The 22,603-nt window shown below is 52.7% G+C and overlaps 1 protein-coding gene across 2 annotated transcripts in view; it reads right to left on the minus strand.

Moving 5' to 3' along the window:
* SRL (sarcalumenin) overlaps window positions 1-14,406 on the minus strand; it is a 36,735-nt gene extending 22,329 nt beyond the window's left edge. The window contains exon 1 of one of the 2 annotated variants that reach the window (XM_067013635.1): window positions 14,123-14,406. In XM_067013635.1, coding sequence (XP_066869736.1) covers window positions 14,123-14,183 — 61 coding nt within the window. In that variant the 5' untranslated portion in view covers window positions 14,184-14,406. The remainder of the gene's footprint in view (window positions 1-14,122) is intronic. The other variant, XM_059037431.2, reaches the window with a different exon arrangement.
* Window positions 14,407-22,603: the final 8,197 nt, after the last annotated feature.

Genomic DNA, 22,603 nt, shown 5'->3' on the forward strand with positions numbered 1-22,603 from the left:
AGCAAGTGGACATTCCACACATGCTGTCCCCAGGGTGACCCTTCCTGGTCACTACCATGGGCCCCACACAGGCTGTGCCAGGCCGCACCTGAGGATCCAGCAGGCTGCCTGCCCAAAGGGCCTCCCACTCCTGCTGGATAGAAGTCCCAAATCCCTGCACTGAAGCCTGAGCCTGGTCTTGTATTCCTTTCCCGAAGCTGCTATAACAAAGCACCACAACCTGGTGGCTTAAAGCAATAGAAATGTATTTTCTCGGGCTTCCCTGGTGGCACAGTGGTTGAGAATCCGCCTGCCGATGCAGGGGACACAGGTTCGTGACCTGGTCCAGGAAGATCCCACATGCTGCGGAGCAGCTGGGCCTGTGAGCCATGGCCGCTGAGCCTGCGCGTCCGGAGCCTGTGCTCTGCAACGGGAGAGGCCACAGCAGTGAGAGGCTCGCGTACCACAAAAAAAAAAAAAAAGAAGAAAGAAATGTATTTTCTCCTGGTTCTGGGGCCAGAAGTCCAATATCAAGGTGTTGCAGGGCACTGTTTCCCCCAAAGGCTCTAGCGGAGGTGCCTTCCTGTCTCCTCCAGCTCTGGTGGCTCCCAGCAACCCTTGGCTTGTTAATGGGTGTCTCCAATCTCTGCCTCCGTCACACATGGCCTTCTCCCTGTGCCTCTATTCTGTGTCTCTTCTCCTTTTCCTCTAAGGACACCAGTCAGACTAACTAACTACATCTGCAACAACCCTATTTCCAAAACAGGTCTCATTCTGAGATGCTGAGGTTAGGACTTCAGCATATCTTCTCAGGAGACACAATCCAACCTGTAACAGGTCTGCTGACGGCCACATCACCACATGCCTGGGTCACCCTCTGCTTCCTGAGCATCCAGCCGCACCCGGTCCCTCAAACCAGCTATGTCCCACCTCCCCACAACACCTCCCGGGCCTCACTACCCCAGGCTACACAGGTCCCCCTGACCTCAGCTGACTCAGTGTCCACGACTGTCCACACTGAGCCAGGTGACGCAGCCCCTGCCCTGTGTGGCTGTGACCTGTGTGTGTTGGCGGGGCAGAGGAGGGTGTCCTTCCTTCCCTTCTAGGTTGTCATCCCCTCCAGGGCAGGAGGTAGGCCCATTATCTCTTTACACCCCACAGAAGAGCCTGAGAAAGCTCTGAGCACCAAGACTCACACAATAGATGCCTGCGGAATTCTTTAAGAAATCATGCTCAGGACTTCCCTGATGGCGCATTGGAGCCTCCCTGCAGTAGGCTGTAGCAGGCTTGCCCCTGGCTCCCCATCCCAGGCAATGGCCCATCTCCAAGGCCACAGGCGGCCATCAGGGCTGATGCCCATGAGCTGCAAGAACATCGTGGGTCTGGGGTCTAACTGGCCTTGCTACCCTTCCAGGGGACATTTCTGGAAAGAGAGCACAAAAGGGTGGGAAGTCCTTACCCCTGGGATGGAACCCCAGTGGCCAGGCAGAGCTGCAGGTTCGGGGGGGAAGCCCTGGAAACTCTGTGACTCTGGGGAGGAAGAAGAAAAGAGAAGGACAGAGTCAGGACCCGAATTTGCTCCACTAATCAGCAGTTGGGCCTCGAACAACTATTTTAGCTTTCTGTCCCTGTTTCATCAGTAATAAGACAGAAGAGAAAAATATGCACCCTCCCCACCTCCAGATTCGTTCTGCCTTCATTCCACTGCTACTGATGGAGCACCTATTGCATGTCAGAGGGTGGGAGGCTTAAATGACATGTGATGGAATTCTGAAAGCCGGATACTACTAGAAAAGTATACGGAACTTCTACTGGTAGGATAAACTCTCACCAAAACACATCTCCACACAAGAACATATACGCCGATGTTCACAGCAGCATTATTCACAATAACCAAAAAGTGGAAACAACCCAAATGTTCATCAATGGATGAATGGATAAACAAAATGTGGTCCATCCATACTGTGGAATATTATCAGCCATAAAAATAAATGAAGCACTGACACAGGCTACATGGTGGATGAAGCTTCAAGACATGATGCTCAGTGAATGAAGCCAGACACAAAACACCATATATTGCATGATTCCATTTACATGAAATGTCCAGAACAGGGAAACCCACAGAGGCAGAAAGCAGATTAGTGGCAGCCAGGGGATGGGAGGCTGGGCAGGGGTGGAACAGGGTAGGGGGTGGGGTGACTGCTGATGGACACAGGGGTTTCTCTTTGAGGTGAAGAAAAATATTCTAAAATTGACCGTGCTGATAGTTACACATTTCTGTGAATATACTAAAAACTATTGAATTGTACACTTTAAATAGGCAAATTGTAGAGTATATTAATTATATCTCAATAAAGCTGTTCCAAAAATGGGGCTTCCCTGGTGGCACAGTGGTTAAGAATCCACCTGCCAATGCAGGGGGCATGGGTTCGAGCCCTGGTCCAGGAAGATCCCACATGCCGCGGAGCAACTAAACCTGTGCACCACAACTACCGTGCCAGCACTCTAAAGCCCGCGAGCCACAACTACTGAGCCCATGTGCTGCATATACTGAAGCCCTCACTCTCTAGAGCCCGTGCTCTGCAACAAGAGAGGCCACCGCAATGAGAGGCCAGTGCACCGCAACGAAGAGTAGCCCCCACTCACTGCAACTAGAGAAAGCCCGCACGCAGCAACGAAGACCCAACACAGCCAAAAATAATAAATAAATAATTTTTTTTTTTTTTTTTTTTTTTTGTGGTACGCGGGCCTCTCACTGCTGTGGCCTCTCCCGTTGCGGAGCACAGGCTCCAGACGCGCAGGCTCAGCGGCCATGGCTCACGGGCCCGGCCGCTCGGCGGCATGTGAGATCTTCCCGGACCGGGGCACGAACCCGCGTCCCCTGCATCGGCAGGCGGATTCTCAACCACTGCGCCACCAGGGAAGCCCATAAATAATTTTTTTAAAAAAAAGATAAAGCATTAGGACATCCCTGGAGGTCCAGTGGTTAAGATGTGGCACTTTCACTGAGGGAAACTAAGATTCCAGGGCTCAGCCCCCGCCAAAAAAAACACATATGGGCTTCCTTGGTAGCGCAGTGGTTGAGAATCCGCCTGCCGACGCAGGGGACACGGGTTCGTGCCCCGGTCCGGGAAGATCCCACATGCCGCAGAGCGGCTGGGCCCATGAGCCATGGCCGCTGAGCCTGCGCGTCCGGAGCCTGTGCTCCGCAACGGGAGAGGCCACAACACTGAGAGGCCCGTGTACCGCAAAAAAAAAAAAAAAAAAAACACCAAACATATAAAGCATCTACAATTCTTTTCTTTCTCCAAAACCTTAGTTGAACCTGTTGTCTACCTTCAAAATCTATCCTCAATTTAACTGTTTCTCCCCCACCCCACCCCCCACCCCCACCAGCCCTGGCCCCAGGTGCTGTTGTCTCTCTCCTGGACTGTGGAACAGCCCCTTCCTGAGCCCCTTGCCCCCCTCTGCACACACCCTCCAACGCTGCCCACCCCCACCCGTCTCTGTCTCTTTGCTTCGCTCTTCCGGGGAGCGTCAGGCCCCCGTCCTCCCTGTACTGTGCTTTCTGCTGGGAATGCTCCCCACATAACTGCCTAGCTCTCTCCCCTCCTTCCCTGAGTCGTGGCTTCTGGTCACCTTCTCTACAGGCCTCCCGGCCACCCTGGTGAGGCTACCTCCCAACCCAACTTCCCCTCTTTCCATCCAAGTCTCTTTCTCAGCTGCACCTATAAATGTCTAATGAACTAGATAACTTACTTATCTGGTTTCCTGTCTATCAGAGATTTTTGTATCCCAGCACCTGAACAGCCATTGGATGGATGGATGGATGGTGGCAAAACATGAGGCCTTCCCTTAATTCAGAAAGTTCAAAGTTCCAGAAGACAGGAGAGTCAGGACCAGAATTCAGAACCAGAGAAGTACCCATGGGCGGGGTCACTTTACCTGTCCAGTCCTATTATTTTGTGAGCAAAGGCTCCTAGGAGTATCTGCCTTACCAGCTCAGGAGGTTGCTGTGATAACCACGATCTGGATTCCTAAATATAAAGATCCTCCCCTTAAAGAAATAGCAGCTAATTGGAGGGGCAGTGGGCAGGCAGGAAGAGAGAACCCGCTTCCTGGCGGCAGACTTTCAGTGCCAGGCAGGGATGTGGACCCCAGGGGCTCATCGTAGAAGCTCCTGGGGTAGGGGGGTTAGGGCATTTTGGGTGCAGACTGGATTCACTGGTGAGCATTTCTGGAAAGGCGAGGGGCCCCTGGAGAGCTGCCCCCACCCCTGCGCTCCTCCAGAGCCAGGACAAACCACAGAGAGAGCCACAGAGCCACAGTCACCAGCTCCCAGAGCTGGCCAACACCCCAGTCTCTGGGTTGGGGACCCCTAACTCCGCTGTGAGGAGACCCAGACACCTTCCAGCTAGGGGCTCCTGCCGGCAAGGAGAGCGTAGGAAGGCAGAGGCCGAGAGGTGGACACCTCGTGGATGACAGCAGAGGGTCACCGGGAAGTTCTGTCTCCATGTGGGGTCTGCAGAGTAGTAGGAGGGGCCTGCATCCTGCTCCTCCCCTGCCGAGCACGAGCACGTAGGAGACAGTGAGGGGCTGGGTGCTGGCGCTCACTCCCCAGGAGAGTTTCTGGGTTCTCAGCTCACCGCTCTGCCCAACACACGACCAGCCGGAAACCAGACCCCCTGCCCTCAGCACATGCCTATTCCTGGAAAATTCTCCCCACTGTCCTCCCCAGCACCACCGCTAGGCTAGGTGCTGCTCCTGGAATCCCCTGCCCCTGGCCAGCTGTCCATCCATTCATTCAACACACTTGTCCAGGGAGTGTCAGCAGAGCTCCAGATTAGCGGCTGGTGCAATCGCGTAGGTTGTGGGGCCCGAGAGAGGACCAAGGAAACAGGTGCGACCACCTGGGAGAGAGACAAGAACAATCTGTTCATAGCCAGCAACTGCTCAGCAGCCTGGGTCCAGGGCTAAGGAACTGTAGTGGTTGAAGAGTGTCCCATCTGGAACCTCAGGATGTGATATGATTTGGAAATAGGGTCTGTGCGGCGGTAATTAGTCAAGATGAGGTCACACTGAATTAGGGTGGGCCCTGGATCCAATGACTGGTGCTCTTATAAGAGGAGGAGAGGGCTTCCCTGGTGGCTCAGTGGTTAACAATCCACCTGCCAATGCAGGGGACACGGGTTCGAGCCCTGGTCTGGGAAGATCCCACATGCTGTGGAGCAACTGAGCCCATGTGCCACAACTACTGAAGCCCGCGCTCCTAGAGCCGGTGCTTTGCAACAAGAGAAGCCACCGCAATGAGAAGCCGCGCACCTCAACGAAGAGTAGCCCCCGCTCGCTGCAACTAGAGAAAGCCAGTGTGCAGCAACAAAGACCCAACGCAGCCAAAAATAAATTAATTAATTTAATTAATTTTTTAAAAATATATATTTTTTTTAAAAAAAAGAGGAGACACACAGAGAAGAGGCCACTTGAGGACAGAGGCACAGATTGGAGAGATGCACCCACCAGCCAAGGAAGGCCTAGGCCTGCGGACCCACCAAAAGCTGGCAGGAAGGATCCTCCCCAGGAGCCTCCAGAGGGAGTGCGGCCCACACCTTGATTTCAGACTTCTGGCCTCCAGACTGGGAGAGAATACATTTCTGTTGTTTGAAGCCATCTAGTTTGGAGTCATTTGTTATGGTAGCCCCAGGAAAATAATATAGGAACCAACACCTAACTCAGGCCCACAAAAGCCTCCCGACCCCTCTCTTGCTAACTTGGTCATGCTCACCAGCCCCAGGGCCCCGTCCCCGTCCCCTGCTCCCCCTCTCCCAGCAAGCTCTGCCTACTTATTTTTAGCCCCTGATTACATCTGCCTTATATGGTTCCCTACTCCTATTATAAGTGGGGACATCCTCCCCTCCTGGTTTGTAAGCTTTTTGAGGACAGAGAATCCTGAGGATATTAACAGTGCTGAGAAGGGGCAGGTGTGTTGATGGATTCCTCGAGTTGTACAAGTTTAATGATATTTGAGGAAACCAGAGGCAGATGTCAAGCTACAGGAATACTGTCCGCGGCGAGACCCTGTACTCATTGTCACAGTCCTTCTAACCTTAAAAAGTGTCTGAGATCGAAAAACATCCTAAGCATCCAATAACCATTTTCTTATTTTAGTCATATAACAACCCCATGCTGTAAATAGGGCAAGTATTATTATCCTGTTTTACGGGCAAGCAAACAGGTGCAGAGATGGTAAGGGGCTTGGTGGCAAATTGTGACAATGCCAGGGCTTGCTCTGTCCTCAAGTCCTAGAGCGCATGCCACCCCCACCCCAGGCACACCTGTGGGCAGCCTCGGGGAAGGGGGGTCTGGGTGGAGAGGCCACTGGCCTAAACTATCCACTCAAAAACAAACCTGAGGGGCTTCCCTGGTGGCGCAGTGGCTGAGAATCCGCCTGCTGATGCAGGGGACGTGGGTTCGTGCCCCAGTCCGGGAAGATCCCACATGCCACGGAGCGGCTGGGCCCATGAGCCATGGCCGCTGAGCCTGCGCGTCCGGAGCCTGTGCTCCGCAACGGGAGAGGCCACAACAGTGAGAGGCCCGCGAACCACAAAAAACCAAAAAAACCAAAAAAACAAACAAACAAAAAAAAACTGAGGCAGGAAAAGACAGGAGAAGGAGGTGGATTCGCCACAGGACTTCTGTTCCTGTCACAGCTGGGACCCAGGCTCCTTCTGCTGGGAGCCTGAGGCCAGGATGGGCCCCCCCGGGCCACGGCGAGGGTTGTGACCCCGCACCAGTTTTTCCAGACCCCTTCCCGGGTCCCAGGGAGCATTCCTGGTGTCTTCATTTCCTGGGATAAGCTAGAGAAATAAGCGATCTTCTATTACCTGATCCTTGGAACAAAGGGCAGAAGGAAATTCAGGAAAAACCAAGTAACCAGCAGTGGCTGAAAGCCTCTCTGGTGCGTGCAGGTGTACAGGGCAGGCAGCTATGGAATCAGATGCACTTCAGAGACCTAGTGATCAAGGCGATGGCTTTGTCCTCACCTATTGCCATCTAGGGAAAATTCTATGGGAGGCAGATGAATGGTCACTTGGAGGAGAACCTGGAGCAGCAGTTTTGGCAGTGACCCGGTGGGGGAGGGAGGGTTTGCTCCCAAACCCCAGGGCTCTCCCCTGGCCTGGCTGTGGGCTGATCTCCCAGTGCAACCCACTTCCTGCGGGCCCAGAACTCCAGGCCAGACTTTGCCTGCACCTGTTTGAGCTCAAAATGCAGTCCCCACTCTAGAAGGATCCAAAAATATCTGAGAGGGAGGAGAAGGGGAGGGGCTCACTGGAAGGGGAACAGGCTAGAGTATGCTGAGGGCTAGGGAGAGAGCCACTTGGCTTGGCATTCAAGGCCCTTCCAAATGGGCTCCAACACATCAGGGTGGTCTGATCTCCCCAATCAGGAGCCCCACAATCTAGCCAGAGCTGGTGTCAGCCCATCCCTGCCAGCGCAATGCTCCGAGCTCCCCGACTCCTGGCTTTGATCACCATCTTCAGATACTCCACTGTCTCTGCCTCCTCATTCATCAGACATTGTCAAGTGCCTCCAGTGAGCCCAGTGCTGTGCTAAGTGTTGGTAATGGAGTGGTGAGCAAATTAAACAAATGCAGAGCCCTGTCCTCTTGCAGCTGACAGTCCAGCGATGGTCCCCTTCCTCCCAGTGTAGTTGAAACCCTGCCCCTCCATGAGGCCAACCTTCCAGCCCTCCTCTGAACTCCAACCAGAGCTGCCGGGGGTGTTAGTTACATTTTTTTTCAGTGCGTGTCATCTCCCTAAATAGAATGTGGCTCCTGGGGTCAGGGCCGTAGCCCATTATTGCCTGCACAACGGGGCCAGCTGGGACCTCACAATGGGCACAGCCTGGCCTTGGGGCTGGAGAGCTGGGCCTTTCAGAGAAGGGCCCCCATCTGCCTCATCTTTCCGGCCTCTCCTGTCAGTCAAGTGCCCACCTTGTGTGATTAACCAGCCCCACCCTTCCTCCCCTCTGTTCCTGCTGTGTCCAAATCCACATTGCACCCTCATGCCTCTTGCTGATCATGTACTGCCTGTCACCTCAAATCACAAGTCCATCCTGGTTCCTGACCCAGGGTGGGCTCCCCGGGGATGGCCACATCACCCATTTCTTCAGGACCCTCTGCTTCTGAGGAGCGCTCCTCTCCCCAGGACTGGCTACACAGCCTGTGCTTGTTCTGTGCCCTTGAGCACTTTCTCTGAGTTGACAGAGGGCTAGAGGTCAAGTGCTCTCCAGGTTGCAAAAGACAAGGACCACTGGGGGAGGGTGGGGGGGAGGGCCCACCCCCACCCAAGGGAGAAAAGCCTCTTCTGATCACTTAACAGCCTTGCAATGAACCTGGGGAGCCTGCTCCAGCTGAGCCAACCTCCCACCCGAGCCAACCTCCCACCTGTAATCTTTCTGGGTCCAGGACTGAGAGCTGGACAGAGCAACAGCGACTCTGCCTTCCTGTGGTCCCAATGACACAATCCCAGGAAAGACAGACTCCTGGGATGGGGCCAGGCAGCGGCTGCCAGCCAGCCCCATGGTCTCCTGGTCTTCAGAAGCAGGCCTCTGGGCACACCCACAACCAGGCTCCCCTCCACACCAGCCCAGCCCGGGAAGAGCTGGAGGGTCCAGAGGTAGCTACTGTAGGCCCTGCCTGGGGCTGTGAACAGCTGACCTAACAGCTCAGGCATTTGAAAAGCAGATTCCACCGCCCAAGCCCCTCACGCTGAGGATGGGCAGCTCAGGACAGGCTGAGCTGGAGCTCTCTGAGAGGGAGGACAAGGAAGCAGAAAGTGCAGGCTTGTCCCCGGGGCAGAGGGGTACCTGGGACCTTGACTCTGAACAAATCCTCCTTTGGGGCTGGAGAGGGATGAGGCTAAAACCAAATGGAACAGGATGTCCCTGAACCCAGAGAAAGACACAGCACAGGTGACACAGACCAGGAAATGGATGTCTCCAGAAACTCAGCTAAAACTGACCCATCCCATTTGCTGAATTATGCTACCTGCTTCGCCTCCAGCTGAGGTCACAAAGGCTGGGGGTGAGCAGAGAGGATGGGGCCTCCTGAAGACTGAGCAAGTTCTGCAGCTGTGGCCACCGTGGCTCCAGTCCACTCCCTGCCTCTCTCCTTCAGGGTCCAGTAGAGAAAGCCCCGCTCTACAGCTCGCCCCTCGGCACTCAGAATCGATGGACTCTCTATTGCCTCAATGCCGTGATTAGGGACTTTGGGTAAGACCTTGCCCACCAGAGCAATGAGAAATTCCATGTTAGGGATGCATTCCTTAAGGTAAAATCTTCTGACTCTTTTGAAACAAGTGGTTTGGGAAAGTGACAGTCTAAGTGTTGAGCCATTGGCCCTTGTTGGACCAAGTTTCAGGGCATGTCTTATGGGGGGACAGAACAGGGCCAGTGTTGGGGGAGAGAAGGGAACCACCAAGAGGGAGAAAAGGAACCCGACAGGGCAGAGGTAGGAGTCTGAAGCCAGACTTCTAGCTCCCGAGTCCAGATGGCCCCTGAGAAGGCAGGTGAGGCAGGTAAGCCGTCTCAGAGGGGCTTGGCCTCCCAGAGCAGATCGTGGGTCCCCTCAGCCCAAAATGAGTCCCGCCGATGGGCCAGGGAGCCACAGAGGGAGGCCTTGCAGCCACCGGGAAAACACCCTGGAGGAAACCTGAGCCCAGCTGCCTCTGGGCCACGTGCCCCCAGCGGCATCCACTAAGGTAATCTAACCTGAGTCTGAACACAGCGCTTTCGGGTGCAGGCCCAGTGCACATCTGCAGAATGAACACCTCGGGTGCGGAGCCTGGGGTCGGATTTTGGGACTGGTAAACCAACAGCAAGAGACCAACATCCACTGTGACTAAAATGCTGATTCACTGGCCATCTCCTGGCCTCATCTTGGACGGGACTGGAGACCAGGCTCTGGTCTGGGCCCTGCTGTGCGAGTCCACACATCTTGGGACAACCAGCCTCCCTTTCCACCCCACAGGGTTCTTGGGCAGATCAGCTGGTTCCTTCCCCTCCATAGCCCTCCCCGCTCCATAACAATTCCCAGTATAGACCAGGATCCCCACTTCCTAGTTCAGCTCCCTGATGGGTACTAGGGCTGCTGAGTGGACCTCGAGTGTATGGTGTCCCTCTGAGGTCTCCACGACATGTCCCCTCAGACCCACCTAGGACCTGTGCATCCCAAGCAAGTTCTGATGTCCAGGCCACTGCATCCACTGTGTTCAGCAGCCTTTGCTGCTCCTCTGCACCCTCCCACCAGCCCATAAACACACAGCCTCCTCTGGCAAACCCACCCACCACCACCTCCTCTTAGGGTCATTTATCCTTCACAGACTTAACGTTAAAAGTCTCACTGCGTGAATGTGTTGCCTCCCTGTCCTCACTGAATAACATGAGCCATTCGTTGACAGTTCTCGGCTTCCTGGTGTCCAAGCTAACGCCTCACCTTCCACGGCTTCTCCGTGAGACTCACTGCCTCTCCAGGAAGCATCCCTCCGCTCCGCTGTCAGGTCACACCTCTGCCTGGATCTCATCCCATCTTCCTGAAATCCATTTATCTTCTTCCTCTTCCCACTCCCCAGGGACCGGTCCTTGAATCTCTTTCTCTGCAAGAGCATCCTTGGCAATCTCACAGCCTCGGCCCTCATCTTTACTCAAACAAATCTCATCTCTGGATCCCCAGACCTGACTTCCCTCCTAAGCTAACTATCTCCATCCAGCTGTCCCCCAGAACCCAAAATTCATAAGGACCCCAGATGAACTTTTAAAATTGGTTCTTTTATGATCCTGGTCTTTTTTTTTTTTTTTCTGGCAAGGTCATGCCAGCTGTGACTTACACTATCCTCAAGCAATATTTAAATGTAAGGGGTTGTGAGTCCAGCTTTAGATTGGATTTGGAGTGGGGGAGGGGCATCCCACAGCGGCAGACCCCACCTGTTCCCCCTCCCCCAGCCACCACCCTTGTTCCAGGCCAGAAGGCATCATATCTATGCCCTGTACTGGCCCCTCAGACCAGGTCGAAGGAGGACCAGCCATCTTTCTCCTGTGTCCATAGGGATTAGGCACCTTCCCAGCCCACCACACCTAAGAGAGCACCAAAGGGCCAGGTGGATGCAACCGGCCTCGTCGGGACCTTCTTCTGGTCCAGAATTCCAGCTCTGGCCCTTGAACTAGCTGTCTGAGCTTCACTGTCACACCCAGATGGGAGGCAAAGCCAGCATTTCCCAAACTGTGGTTCCACAGGCCACCAGGCAAGGTGCCCACATCTGAGGGCTGCATCCATTGAGCAAATCCAGACTAGTGCTTCACACGGTGGACCACGTGCTCCCTATGGCTCGTCCAGCTTCACTGAGCCAGGAGTCAGGGACCTTGCTGGGGACACAACTCGCAGGAGGGCTGGAGAGGCTTCTGGGGTCTGCTATCTCCCCGGGACCCCTGAGCACATGACCTTCTCTCAGAGCCCTCCCCACGGTGGATCGTGGTATCTGGGCTGCCGTGCTGAGGGTATATGAAAACCGCCTCCTTCCGGGTGGGTGAGGAAGGGTCACGAAGGAGTTCCTGAGAGACCCCCATCACTCATGGAGGGCCCAGGGAGCCCCAGTGTGAACCAACCTCTCGCCATTAGATGTCAGGGTGGGGCCAGAGCAGGTGGGCAAGTCTGCAAACCAGGGCTGGGCTGGAGGAAACAGATGAGCCGACTCAGAACACCTGCCATGCCCCCATCTCTGCCTCAAGCAGATAATGGGAAGCAAGGATGTCCCAAATTCTCGGCCTAACAAATGCCAGCAGCTTAAGCCCAAAGCAATGTTTTCTCAGCCCCTCCCCCATCCCACCCCACATGCTCTCTGAGGAGTCAAAGTTCAAAGGCATCAGTCTTGCCCTGTATCCTGAGGGAAGCTAGCCTCCTGTGGCCTCACGCCCACAGGCAGAGGGACTGGGGCGTCCAAGGAGGCCTGTCAGAGAGAGAGCAGCTGAGGGAGGACAGAAACTCCCAGGTGGGCTAAGACTAGCCCTGGCTGGGTGTGCCTGCCATTGAATTGCTGTCTGACCTTGAACATGGCTCTCTTTCCTCTGGCTTTCGCTCCCTTACCTGGACAATGAGCAGACTGAGTAAACCCTCTTGGGGCTGTTCTCCTCTGTCCTTGAGCAGGCTTGTCCCCAGGCCAGGTCACTGAGACAAACAGGAGGACCCCGAGACAAAGGACTGGGGTGGATCAGGGTTCGGCGGGGAGGCTGTGGAGCCCATCACCTCAGATCAGAGGGCCACGGGAGCAACATGGGCACAAAAGAAGGAAGGGCAGCTCTGTACGGTCCCCCCAGGAGGCAGGAAGGGGAGTTAGAGAGAAGTCTGCCTGCCACCAGTGAGAAGCAAGTGACACGGGAATGGAAATGAGGATTCAGCGGTGGGGTGGGAAGTGCAGGACCAAAGCTGCTGCCTGTGGATACGGTGGCATTTACTGGGTGGCATATTTTAGGGGAAAGTCAACCAGTAGGAAGGACTGTCATTATGGGGGTGGGGGGAAGCCACTCTTACGGCTGAAATCTCCCCCGGGTATCGCAGGAGGAAGCAGTCTTTGGGGTATGCAATATGCAACTGGAGGGGTGAGAAAGCCCACCGCCGGGAAGAACCCACAGCCCAAGTCCTGAGCAGGGGTGAGGAGGGTGGGAACCTCGCACACTGGTGGACAACCCTTTGCCGGAAGCCAGGTCAGGGTCACACCGCAGAGTTTGGGAAGAAAAGGCCTGCAAAGAGAGGATTTTTGCACAAAGCACCCACCCGCCTCCTTTCCCAACAGCAAGATCCCCCAATGAGGCCTGTGGAACATTCCAGATGTCCAGTTCCCTTCGTGGAAAGAAAGATAAAGGATGTCCCTAAAAGGCTAAAAGTTCCAGGGCAGCGGCGTGGAAGCGGAGCGAGGTGGCAGCTGGGGCCGGGCGGAGCTGGGGAGAGGGTGGCAGTGGATCCCGGGCTCAGGATCAAATGACACGGCTGTTTCCATACTTAGCCACCTGACAGCCGCTTGGAATCCTCGCCACTCCAGCCACTGCAGCCCCACGGAGCCCAAATTAACTCAAGGGCAGACAAGGGCAGGGCCCAGCGGCATATGCGAGGCCAGAGCCCCCCACCTTGGTCTCTAAACCCCCAGGGAATGGCTGCTTCTCCTGCCTGCCACGGGCTCTCCTGCCTGGGTCTGGGACCTCAAGAAACAGAAGCTCCCAGGCCCCACGATCCCCAGCGCAGATGAAGCCAGCCGTTGTGAAAAGGCAAAGCAGGAGTTCCGGGTTCCTGGGGGGGTCCCCAGAGCACCCCTGGAGCATCCTTGAGAGGAACTCAGCCCCAGGAGTCTTGGGAACAGAGGTGGCAAAATGCTCGGGTACCCCTTCCACGCCTATAAATAAACCCCATGCCGTAATCAGAGCCACTGCCTCTGCCACACAAAGTGCTGAGATGTCAAAGGAAAACCATGGCACGCAGGCCCCAGTCCCCTTCCGATGAAGCCCCCAGCCTAGCCCAGCTTCACTCGAGTGGGTCCCATTCCTCCTCTGAACTGTGTCCAATTTGGTTTCCAGCCTGATCTCCAATCCCGTCCCAAACTGACCCCCACTCTGTCCATTGTTTCCAAGCCATGCCCCCCCCACTGCCCTCACTCATGCAAAGCCAGGCCCCTGCTATCTCCACCAGGTGGGAGGGTCAACTCAACGACCTCCAGGGACCCCTCCACCTCCAAGATTGGGGTCTTCTGTCCATCTAGGAGGCTCTAGTCTTGACTTTTGGGGTTCTCTTCCACAACATCTACTGGCCAGCCCTTGTCTCTGACCCTGGCCTCCTGCTCCAGGCCTTGCACCTGCCTGCACCTCTCGGGTCATGGCTTCCGCTCCCTCTGGTCTCCCCACGAGCCCCAAGTGCTCTCAGGTCTCTGCACCCAGTGCCTTCTCAGTGAGACTGGCTGGGAGCAAAGGTCTGCCATCAGCTCCAGGAATCACGGAGGCCTCATCCTCCATCTCCCGCCCGAGCCTCCCACCCCATGGTAAACATAAAACCTCGGGGGCTCGTGAGGGTCGCAGTCTGGCCTGGCCGACAGGGTAGGGGTCATACCTGCTTGTCCTGGGAGCAGAAGCGAGGCCACGAAGCAGCAGAGCAGGACCAGCGCCTTCATCGTGACTGCCAAGAGAGCCCAGCTGCTCCTCGCCTCTATTTATAGGGTGGGTGGCAGCGCAGGGCGGGGGAGAAGGGTCACACAGTCACTAGGGCAACTGGACGGACATGATGGGCAAGCAGCTCAGACCCCAGAGGCTGCAAGGAGGCTGCTCTGGCCCTGCTGCACCAGCTGCCGACCCGGAAGGCAGGGCCGCGTCTGGATTCTCTCCCCTAGCTGCCTGGGGTCACATGACAGGGGTCACGGGGCAGGGTAGCAGAGAAAACGTGGGGCTTCCTTTGGGTCAGGTCTGGGACTCAGGAACCAAGTCTTCCCAGCATCTGCAGTAACTTGAGCTGAAGTCTGGGCAATCAGTGACCTTCACACGTTTCAGTTTTGTGAACGAAGGGCTTATTCGACAGCCACTGACACAGGTTTTAGCCCCTCCCTGAAGGTCAGGAGGGGAGAGCCTCGATGGTTAGTTAAGGAAACCCCGCGACCTGACCTTTGAGGTCGATGGCGAGGAGCGTCACCTTCCCAGGCCTCTGGAAGAGACAGAATGCTGACAGGAGGGAAAAAAGGGGAGGGAGGAGGCACATTGGATGCTCTGAGTGTGGTCCGTCAGACAGTGGAGGGACGGATCCCTTTCCAGCGGTGCCTCTGCTATGTGCTACTTGATGCACTTTTCCTGAGGGCACATGATGGCCCCTGAAAGCCAGTTCTAGAACGGGTAGCACTGGCTGGTCCTGCTGGGGAGGGGGGTCCCTGTGGGGGTGACAGTCGGCTGTAGATGAAAGGGCGAAAGTCAGTTTGGAATCTTTCATGTGCTTCACGTTTAAAATGGCTTTATTGAGGTACAACGGCCACACAGCAAACAGCGTATTAAAAGTGTAGAATTCGATACATTTTGACACACGTACATAACCACCATCAAAATAACGAAGATTCCTCACTCCCGAATTTTCCTCATGTCCCTCCCTCCTACCCCTTCCCAGGCAACCACTGATCTGCTTCCTGTCACTACACGTTTGTTTGCATTTCCTAGATTTTGATATAAATGGAATCTCCCCATATGTGCTCTTTTTATCTGGCTTCTTTCATGTAGCATAATTATGCTGAGATTTCTTCACATTGCAGCGCTTATGGATAGTTCACTCCTTTTGATCCTGATTCCATGGCCTGGATGGACTAGTTTGTTATCCATCATCTATTGAGAGACTTTTGGGTGGTTTCCAAATTTTGGCTATTACCAATAAAGTTGCTATGAACATTTGTATATAATTCATTATGACATATGCTTTCATTTCTCTTGGGTAAATACCTAGGAGTGGAATGGCTGGTAGGTGTCTGTTTAAACTTTTTCTTTCTTTTATTAATTAATTTTTAAAAATTTTTATTGAAGTATAGTTGATTTAAAATAATGTGTTTCAGGCGTATAGCAAAGTAATTCAGTTACATATATATATATTCTTTTTCATATTCTTTTCCATTCTAGGTTATTACAAGGTATTGAGTATAGTTCCTTGTGCTATACAGCAGGTCCTTGTTGTTTATCTATTTTATATATAGTAATGTGTATATGTTGATCCCAAACTTCTAATTTATCCCTCGCCCCCTTAACTTTTTTTCTAAGATGACTGTACCGTTCTACGTTCCCACCACCACTTCCTCCACATCCTTGCCAGCGCTTGGTCAGTCTTTCAAATTTTAGTCATCCTTACAGGTGTGTAGTGATATTGCATTGTAGGTTTAATTTGCATTTTCCTAACGACTAATGATATTAAGCATCTTCCTATGTGTATATCTGTCATCCACTTCTCTTTTGTTTTGGGGGTTTTTTTTTTGGCCACACCATGTGGCTTGCAGGTTCCCCAACCAGGGATTGAACCTGGGCTCCTGGCAGTGGAAGCATGGAGTCCTAACCATTGGACCAGCATGGAATTCCCTGTCATCCACTTCTTCAGTGCATCTTCAATGACGTGCCTGTTCAAATCTTTTGCCCATTTTTTACCGGTTGTTTTCTTCTATTGAGTTTTAAGAGTTCTTTACATACACTGGAGACAAGCTGTTTATCAGAAACATCATTCATAAATAGTTTCTCCAAGTCTGTGACTTAACTTTTCATTCACATGTGTCTTTCAAATGGCAGAAGTTCTTAATTTTTATCAAGTACAATTGATCAATTTGTTATTTTATGAATTATGCCTTTGGTGTCATACTGAAGAACTCTTTGCCTAATCCAAGGTCACAAAGATATTTTTCCTGTTTTCTTCTAGAAATGTAATAGTTTCAGGTTTTACATTTAGAACTATAATCCATTTTCTGCTATTTTTTAAATATGTTGCAAGATGTGGAGCAAAATTTAGATTTTTACAAACGGATGTCCAGTTGTTCCAGCACAACTGGCCATTTGTTAAAATGGCCACTGAACTGCCTTTGCATCTTTTTTTGAAAATCAATTGACCATATATGTGTGAATCTATTTCTGGACTACATTCTGTTCCATTGATCTATATGTCTATCCCCTCACTAATACCTCACTATCTTGATCACCATGGCTTCCTAATAAATCTTGAAAATAGGTAGTGTGAAGCCTCCAACTTTGACCTTCTTTTTTAAAGTTGTTTTGACTATTCTCATCCCTTTCATGCACTTTCACATGAATTTTGGAATCAGCCTGTCAATTGTTTTTTTAAAAGCCTTCTTGGAGTTTAATTGGATTAGGATGAATCTATAGATCAGTTTGTTTGTTTGTTTGTTTTTTTATAGATCAGTTTGAAGAGAACTGATGAGTTATTGATTGCAATGGTTAACTTTATGTGTCAACCTGACAAGGCCATGTCGCCCAGCTGTGTGGTCAAACATCAGTCTGAATGTTGCTGTGTGGGTGTTTTCCAGATGTGCTTAACATTTAAATCCACAGCCTCTGACTCAAGCAGACCACCTTCCCTAAGGTGGGTGGGCCTCACCCAATCAGTTGAAGGCCTTAAGAGAAAAGACTGAGGTCCCCCGAGGGGGAAGGAGTTCAGCCTTCAGACTAGACAGCAACTTGGACTCGTGGACTCGCCTGACTCTCCAGATGCCGCCTCTCCCGTGCATTTCCGACTTTCCGGTCCCCACAACCCCTCTGTAAACACATATCCCCTTGGCTGTTTCTCGGGAGACCCTGACCAACACACCAACACTGAGTCTTCCAACCCATGTTCACGGCTGGGGGCTGGGGGGGCGGCTCCCTGTGAGGGAGGAGGCAGCGCTCGGTCACGGGAGAGAAAAAGACGTCCAAGCCAAGGAGGCGCCCCTCCCACCAGTGGCTTCAAGGGACGAGAGGCGGACGTCACCACCTCACAGTGGAGCCCAAGGCTCAGGGCTGAAGGGACTTGTTCAACGTCACCAACTCAGAACAGAGCTGCTGGGCCTGAACCCGGATCTGCCCGACTCACAAACCCGGGGCTTCTCCCATCAATCAAGTGAATGTCATCCATGGGGGAGGAGAATTAGCAGGGCGGGGAAGAGGGTGGAGAGCTGTGACAGGGGGCGGGGGTGCAGGACAGAGAGAGAGTCAGAGAAACCACAGGAACCCAAGCCAGGCAGACAGGGAGGGTGAGCCCAGCACTGCTTAAAGGGTTGACTGCATTTGATTTAAACATGCCCTGTTTGAGCTCAAACAGATCCTTGTACAGCCAGCAATGATTCACAACAGCCAAAAGGTGAAAAAAAGCCCAGGTGTCCATCAGCAGATGAATGGATAAACAGAATGTGGTCCATCCATACAATGGGATATTATTCAGCCATTAAAAAAAAATACTAATACATGCTAAATATAAATACTAATACATGCTACAACATAGATAAACCTTGAACATGCTATGCTAAGTGAAACAAAAGTCACAAAAGGACAAAATACCACAGACTGGGGACTTAAACAACAGAAATTTATTTTCTCATAGTTCTGGAGGCTGTTTAAGTCCAAAATCAAGGTGTCAGCAGATTTCATTTCTTCTGAAGTAGCCCTCACTGAGAGAACCTTCCCATTTACCTCAGGAATTAGAGGCTGTCTACCTTAGAAGGACCCAAATTCATACCCAGTACAGGAATTCCCCCCACAATAGCTCTGACAGAGACCTCTGTTTGAATACCTCCAGTGACAGGGAACTCACTACCAGAGAGCACTAACTCTGCTGTTTTGAATACGAGGTGAGGCCCACAACCAGCCACAATGCTCCAGATCTCCTCCTCACCTGCCACCGCACCTTCCCGCAGGAAGCCAGGGACACGCACCACGAGAGTCCCCTAGAGAATGGAGACTGCCTCTCCCCTGATCTCAAACATGCAGCCCCCCACTAACCCTCTGCACCCGTCCACCCCAGACAATTCCTCCTCCCTACAAGGGAACAGATTTTTGTCAATTCTCTTTCTGAATTTTCAGAGCATCCTCTCTATCTCCCACAGGAGGGGAGGCAACGTGAGGCAGACAACAAATCTCTGAAATATGTACAGCACCGCAGCCTTCTCCAATCACTTTGCCGTTTCCTCTTGAACTTGATCCTGAGGCTGCCACGGAAACAGGCCATACCAGCAGGAACCTGTGACCTAGGCCCCCTAATTCAGAAAACTCTGCAGCTGTCACTCCTAGCTCCTTTTCAACACCAGGGGTGTGGTGGGGGAAGAGCCGGTTTGGGGAGCTCATTCCTTCCTACAGCTGCCAGATTCAGGGCCCGACCTGTCCCCCAGCCCCTAGTCCTACCCCTCCTCTCAGCCAGCATACGCTCACATCAATCAACACCAGAAGCTGCAACTCAGCAGGGCAAGAGGAGAGAGGGGACCAAGGCAGGCGATGGCACTAACCTCACCCGTAGCGCAGGACTTGCAGGGCAAGGGAGGCACACAGAACTCCAGAGAGAGGGAAAAAGACAAATGCCACAAGAATGGTAGCATCCAGGAAAGCACAGAGAGGCAGCCGGATAAAGAAGGGCCCATGGGATGGGCTCGGGTGGGATAGAGGAGAGCCAGAGACTACAAAGTCTGAGGCTAAGGACAGCGTGGCCAGCCAGCTCCAAGAGGATTTGCATGTGCTTTATGTACTGGTCTGAGGCCAGTTAACCAACCACTAAGGCGGCCAAGGTCACAGGAAGCCCCCTCCCCCACCACCCCTTTCCACTAGACAACCCTTCAAACATCTCACAGAGCTGGTGTGAATGCCCTGCTGCCAGGGATGCCCTGAAATCAGGGCAACAAGCAGCATTTATTTATCATAACCCACCCTGTGCCAGGAAAGCATAAAGAGGGTCCCAAATATCCATAAAGTACACCAAGAAAGCAAGAATTGGATGTAAGAGGAGATGAAAACCACACAAAGGCAGGCACACAAAATGGAGCCATTTGTAAGGCTGATACAAAAGCAAACGGCACTACATACGTAAGTCCTCCCATGTGTGTAACTTGATCACTTGCCAATTCACAGTGTCCTTAAAATAAGAACAAGCCAACTGTTTGGGAGAAGTGAAATTATTTCTGCTGCTGAGACTCAACAGGAATTTCTTCTGAGGATCTTCACAAAGAGGACACGGTGTAATGTAATGATCCTTGAGATCAGAGCAGACATACATTTCCCATGAGATTTAATCCCTAACAAAGACCTTAAAATAGGGTGGGGGAGGCCACCAGGAACCAAGAATGCCTAGCCCCCTCCCAAAGAAACTATCACCAAAGAGAGTCACATGCTTAGAATGTCCCTCCACGGTCACACTGGTGGCAGAATCAATAGCCTAGCACAATCTATCTGGGGGACAGCATCTACTAAAATATATTAATAATAGCCGTTAAGTTGGACGCAACCTAAATGTCCACTGTTAGGTGACTGGCTAAACAAATTTGTGGTATGTTCATACAATGCAATATTCTTTGCAATAAAAATGAACTGCTAGGGCTTCCCTGGTGGTGCAGTGGTTGAGAGTCCGCCTGCCGATGCAGGGGACACAGGTTCATGCCCCGGTCCGGGAAGATCCCACATGCCACGGAGCGGCTAGGCCCGTGAGCCATGGCCGCTGAGCCTGCGCGTCCGGAGCCTGTGCTCCGCAACGGGAGAGGCCACAACAGTGAGAGGCCCGCGTACCGCAAAAAAAAAAAAAAAAAAAAAAAAAAAAGAACTGCTAATATACACAAAACCATACATGAATCTCAAAAAATTATATTAAGAGAAGCCAGACAAAGAGTATATATACTGTATGATTTGTATGAAGATCTAAAATAAGCAAAACTAGGGGGCTTCCCTGGTGGCGCAGTTGTTGAGAGTCCGCCTGCCGATGCAGGGGACGCGGGTTCGTGCCCCGGTCCGGGAAGATCCCACATGCCGCGGAGCGGCTGGGCCCGTGAGCCATGGCTGCTGGGCCTGCCCGTCCGGAGCCTGCGCTCCGCAGCGGGAGAGGCCACAGCGATGAGAGGCCCGCGTACCGCAAAAAAAAATAAAAATAAAAATAAAAAATAAATAAAATAAAATAAGCAAAACTAGGGAGTTCCCTGGTGGTCTAGTGGTAATCCTTGGTCAGGGAACTGAGATCCTGCAAGCTGCATGGCACGACCAAAATTTAAAAATAAATTAATTAATTAAATAGACAAAACTAATCTATAGTAATAGAAATTAAAACTGTGGGGAATTCCCTGATGATCCAGTGGTTAGGACTCTGTGCTTTCACTGCGGAGGGTGCAGGTTGCATCCCTTGTCGGGAAACTAAGATTCCGCATGCCAGGCTGTGTGGCCAAAAATAAATAAATAAATAAAACTGTGGTGAGATTCCACTCTACACCTACCAAATTTGTTGAAAAAAAAAACCTGTAAAATAGAATGATCTGACAATATCAAGTGCTGATGAGGTTGCACAGCAACTTCAATTCTCAAACATCGCTGCTGCAAAATGGTACAGAGCAACTGTACACACACATACATAAGTGAGAGCATGCAAAACTGTAAAATCTGAATAAGGCCTGTGGTGGGCACTGACAGCGATCACCTGGTTTCCATACCATACATTAGGCAAACAAGACGCTAGCACTGGGAGAGGCGGGGTGAAGAGTGCACGGGGCCTCCCTGTACATTTCTAGACTTCCAAAAATTAAGTTTTAAGAAGCAAACCACTTGAGGGCTTGGTGGGGTGCCGGCTACACGGGTGTATATTCAGTTTGTGAAAATTCACGGAGCTAAACACTTCAGTTATGAGCCCTCTTCTGAGTGTACTTTATACGGTACTTCAATAAAATGGTTTTTAAGACAGGTTTTGTTGAACTTTGTATTGATCGTGTCTCTCCTAGACCCCTTCCCATCACAAAAAATAAAGTCCAAGCTTCTTAGCGTGGCTTGGAAGTCCTCTACGATCCGGTTCCCACACCGTCTCCACTTCCTCCTCCTCCCAGGCCAGTGTCCGCACTGCCCGCAGGATACCGTGCCCTTTCCCACCCCCTGGCCTGGCTCCCACGTGCCCCAGACGCCCGGACCCGCGGCCGTACCCACGGAGGTGTAGCCAGAGCAAGATACACACAGGGCTCCCAGACGCGGCAGGAGGAAAAGAATGAGATACTTCGTGGGTAGTTTCTTGCATTCATCACCTGTGCGGAAATGGCAACGTTTCAGACACTGTGGGTTAAAAGGAAACATGCTATTAAAATTAAATGTCTCTTGTTCCTTTCTGACCGCGGCCTCTAGACCGTCGTAAGTCACGTGTGCAGCGCGCCGGACTTCCGCCGGGCAGCGCAGGCGCCACCACCCGTGGCCGCGTCCTCCGAGCCCGCAGGTACAAGGGAAAGCCGGCGAGCGCCTCCACGCGGAGGACACACAGGAACCGCGGGTTCGCTGCGTTTGCGTGCGGAGCTTGAGTGAGACCGCGCGGGGCGGGGCCGAGCCTGGACCAGAGGAGCTTGCAGTCGGGAGCGCGCGAGGTGGCCTGAGGCACCAAAGAGCATGCGCACCGAGGGGCGGGGCGGAGCGAGTCCGGGAAGAGGCGGGATGGAGGCCGCGCCCCTGATTCCCGCCGCCTGCTGGTGAGACCGCCTACAGCCGCTGGGCGCGCCACGACAGGTCAGGGCTTGGGGTATTCCCCTGGCCCCGCCCCTGAGCCGCGCCTCTGGCCTATAGGAACTGCGTAGTTCCACAGACACCGGAAGGAGGCGGAGCCTCCGCCTTGCTGGGCCAGACGTCCTGGTTCCATAGCGCCCTCTATTGATCCTCTCAGGAGCTGCCTGGAACCCGTCGGACGCGCCTTGCACCTGGCCAAAAGGGGTCGCTCTGCTGGCCTTGGGAAGGGGCGTCCCCGCCCATATCCTAGCAAAGACGGTTCCCTCAAACACGCATTTAATTTATGTAAATATATCTAAATATATCCCAAAAGAGAAAACTACAGTAATTATGCTAAGTGAAAGAAGCCAGACTCAAGCTAAATATGTAATGTCAT

The sequence above is a fragment of the Kogia breviceps genome, chromosome 14 (genome assembly GCF_026419965.1).
Source record: "Kogia breviceps isolate mKogBre1 chromosome 14, mKogBre1 haplotype 1, whole genome shotgun sequence".
NCBI lineage: Eukaryota > Metazoa > Chordata > Mammalia > Artiodactyla > Physeteridae > Kogia > Kogia breviceps.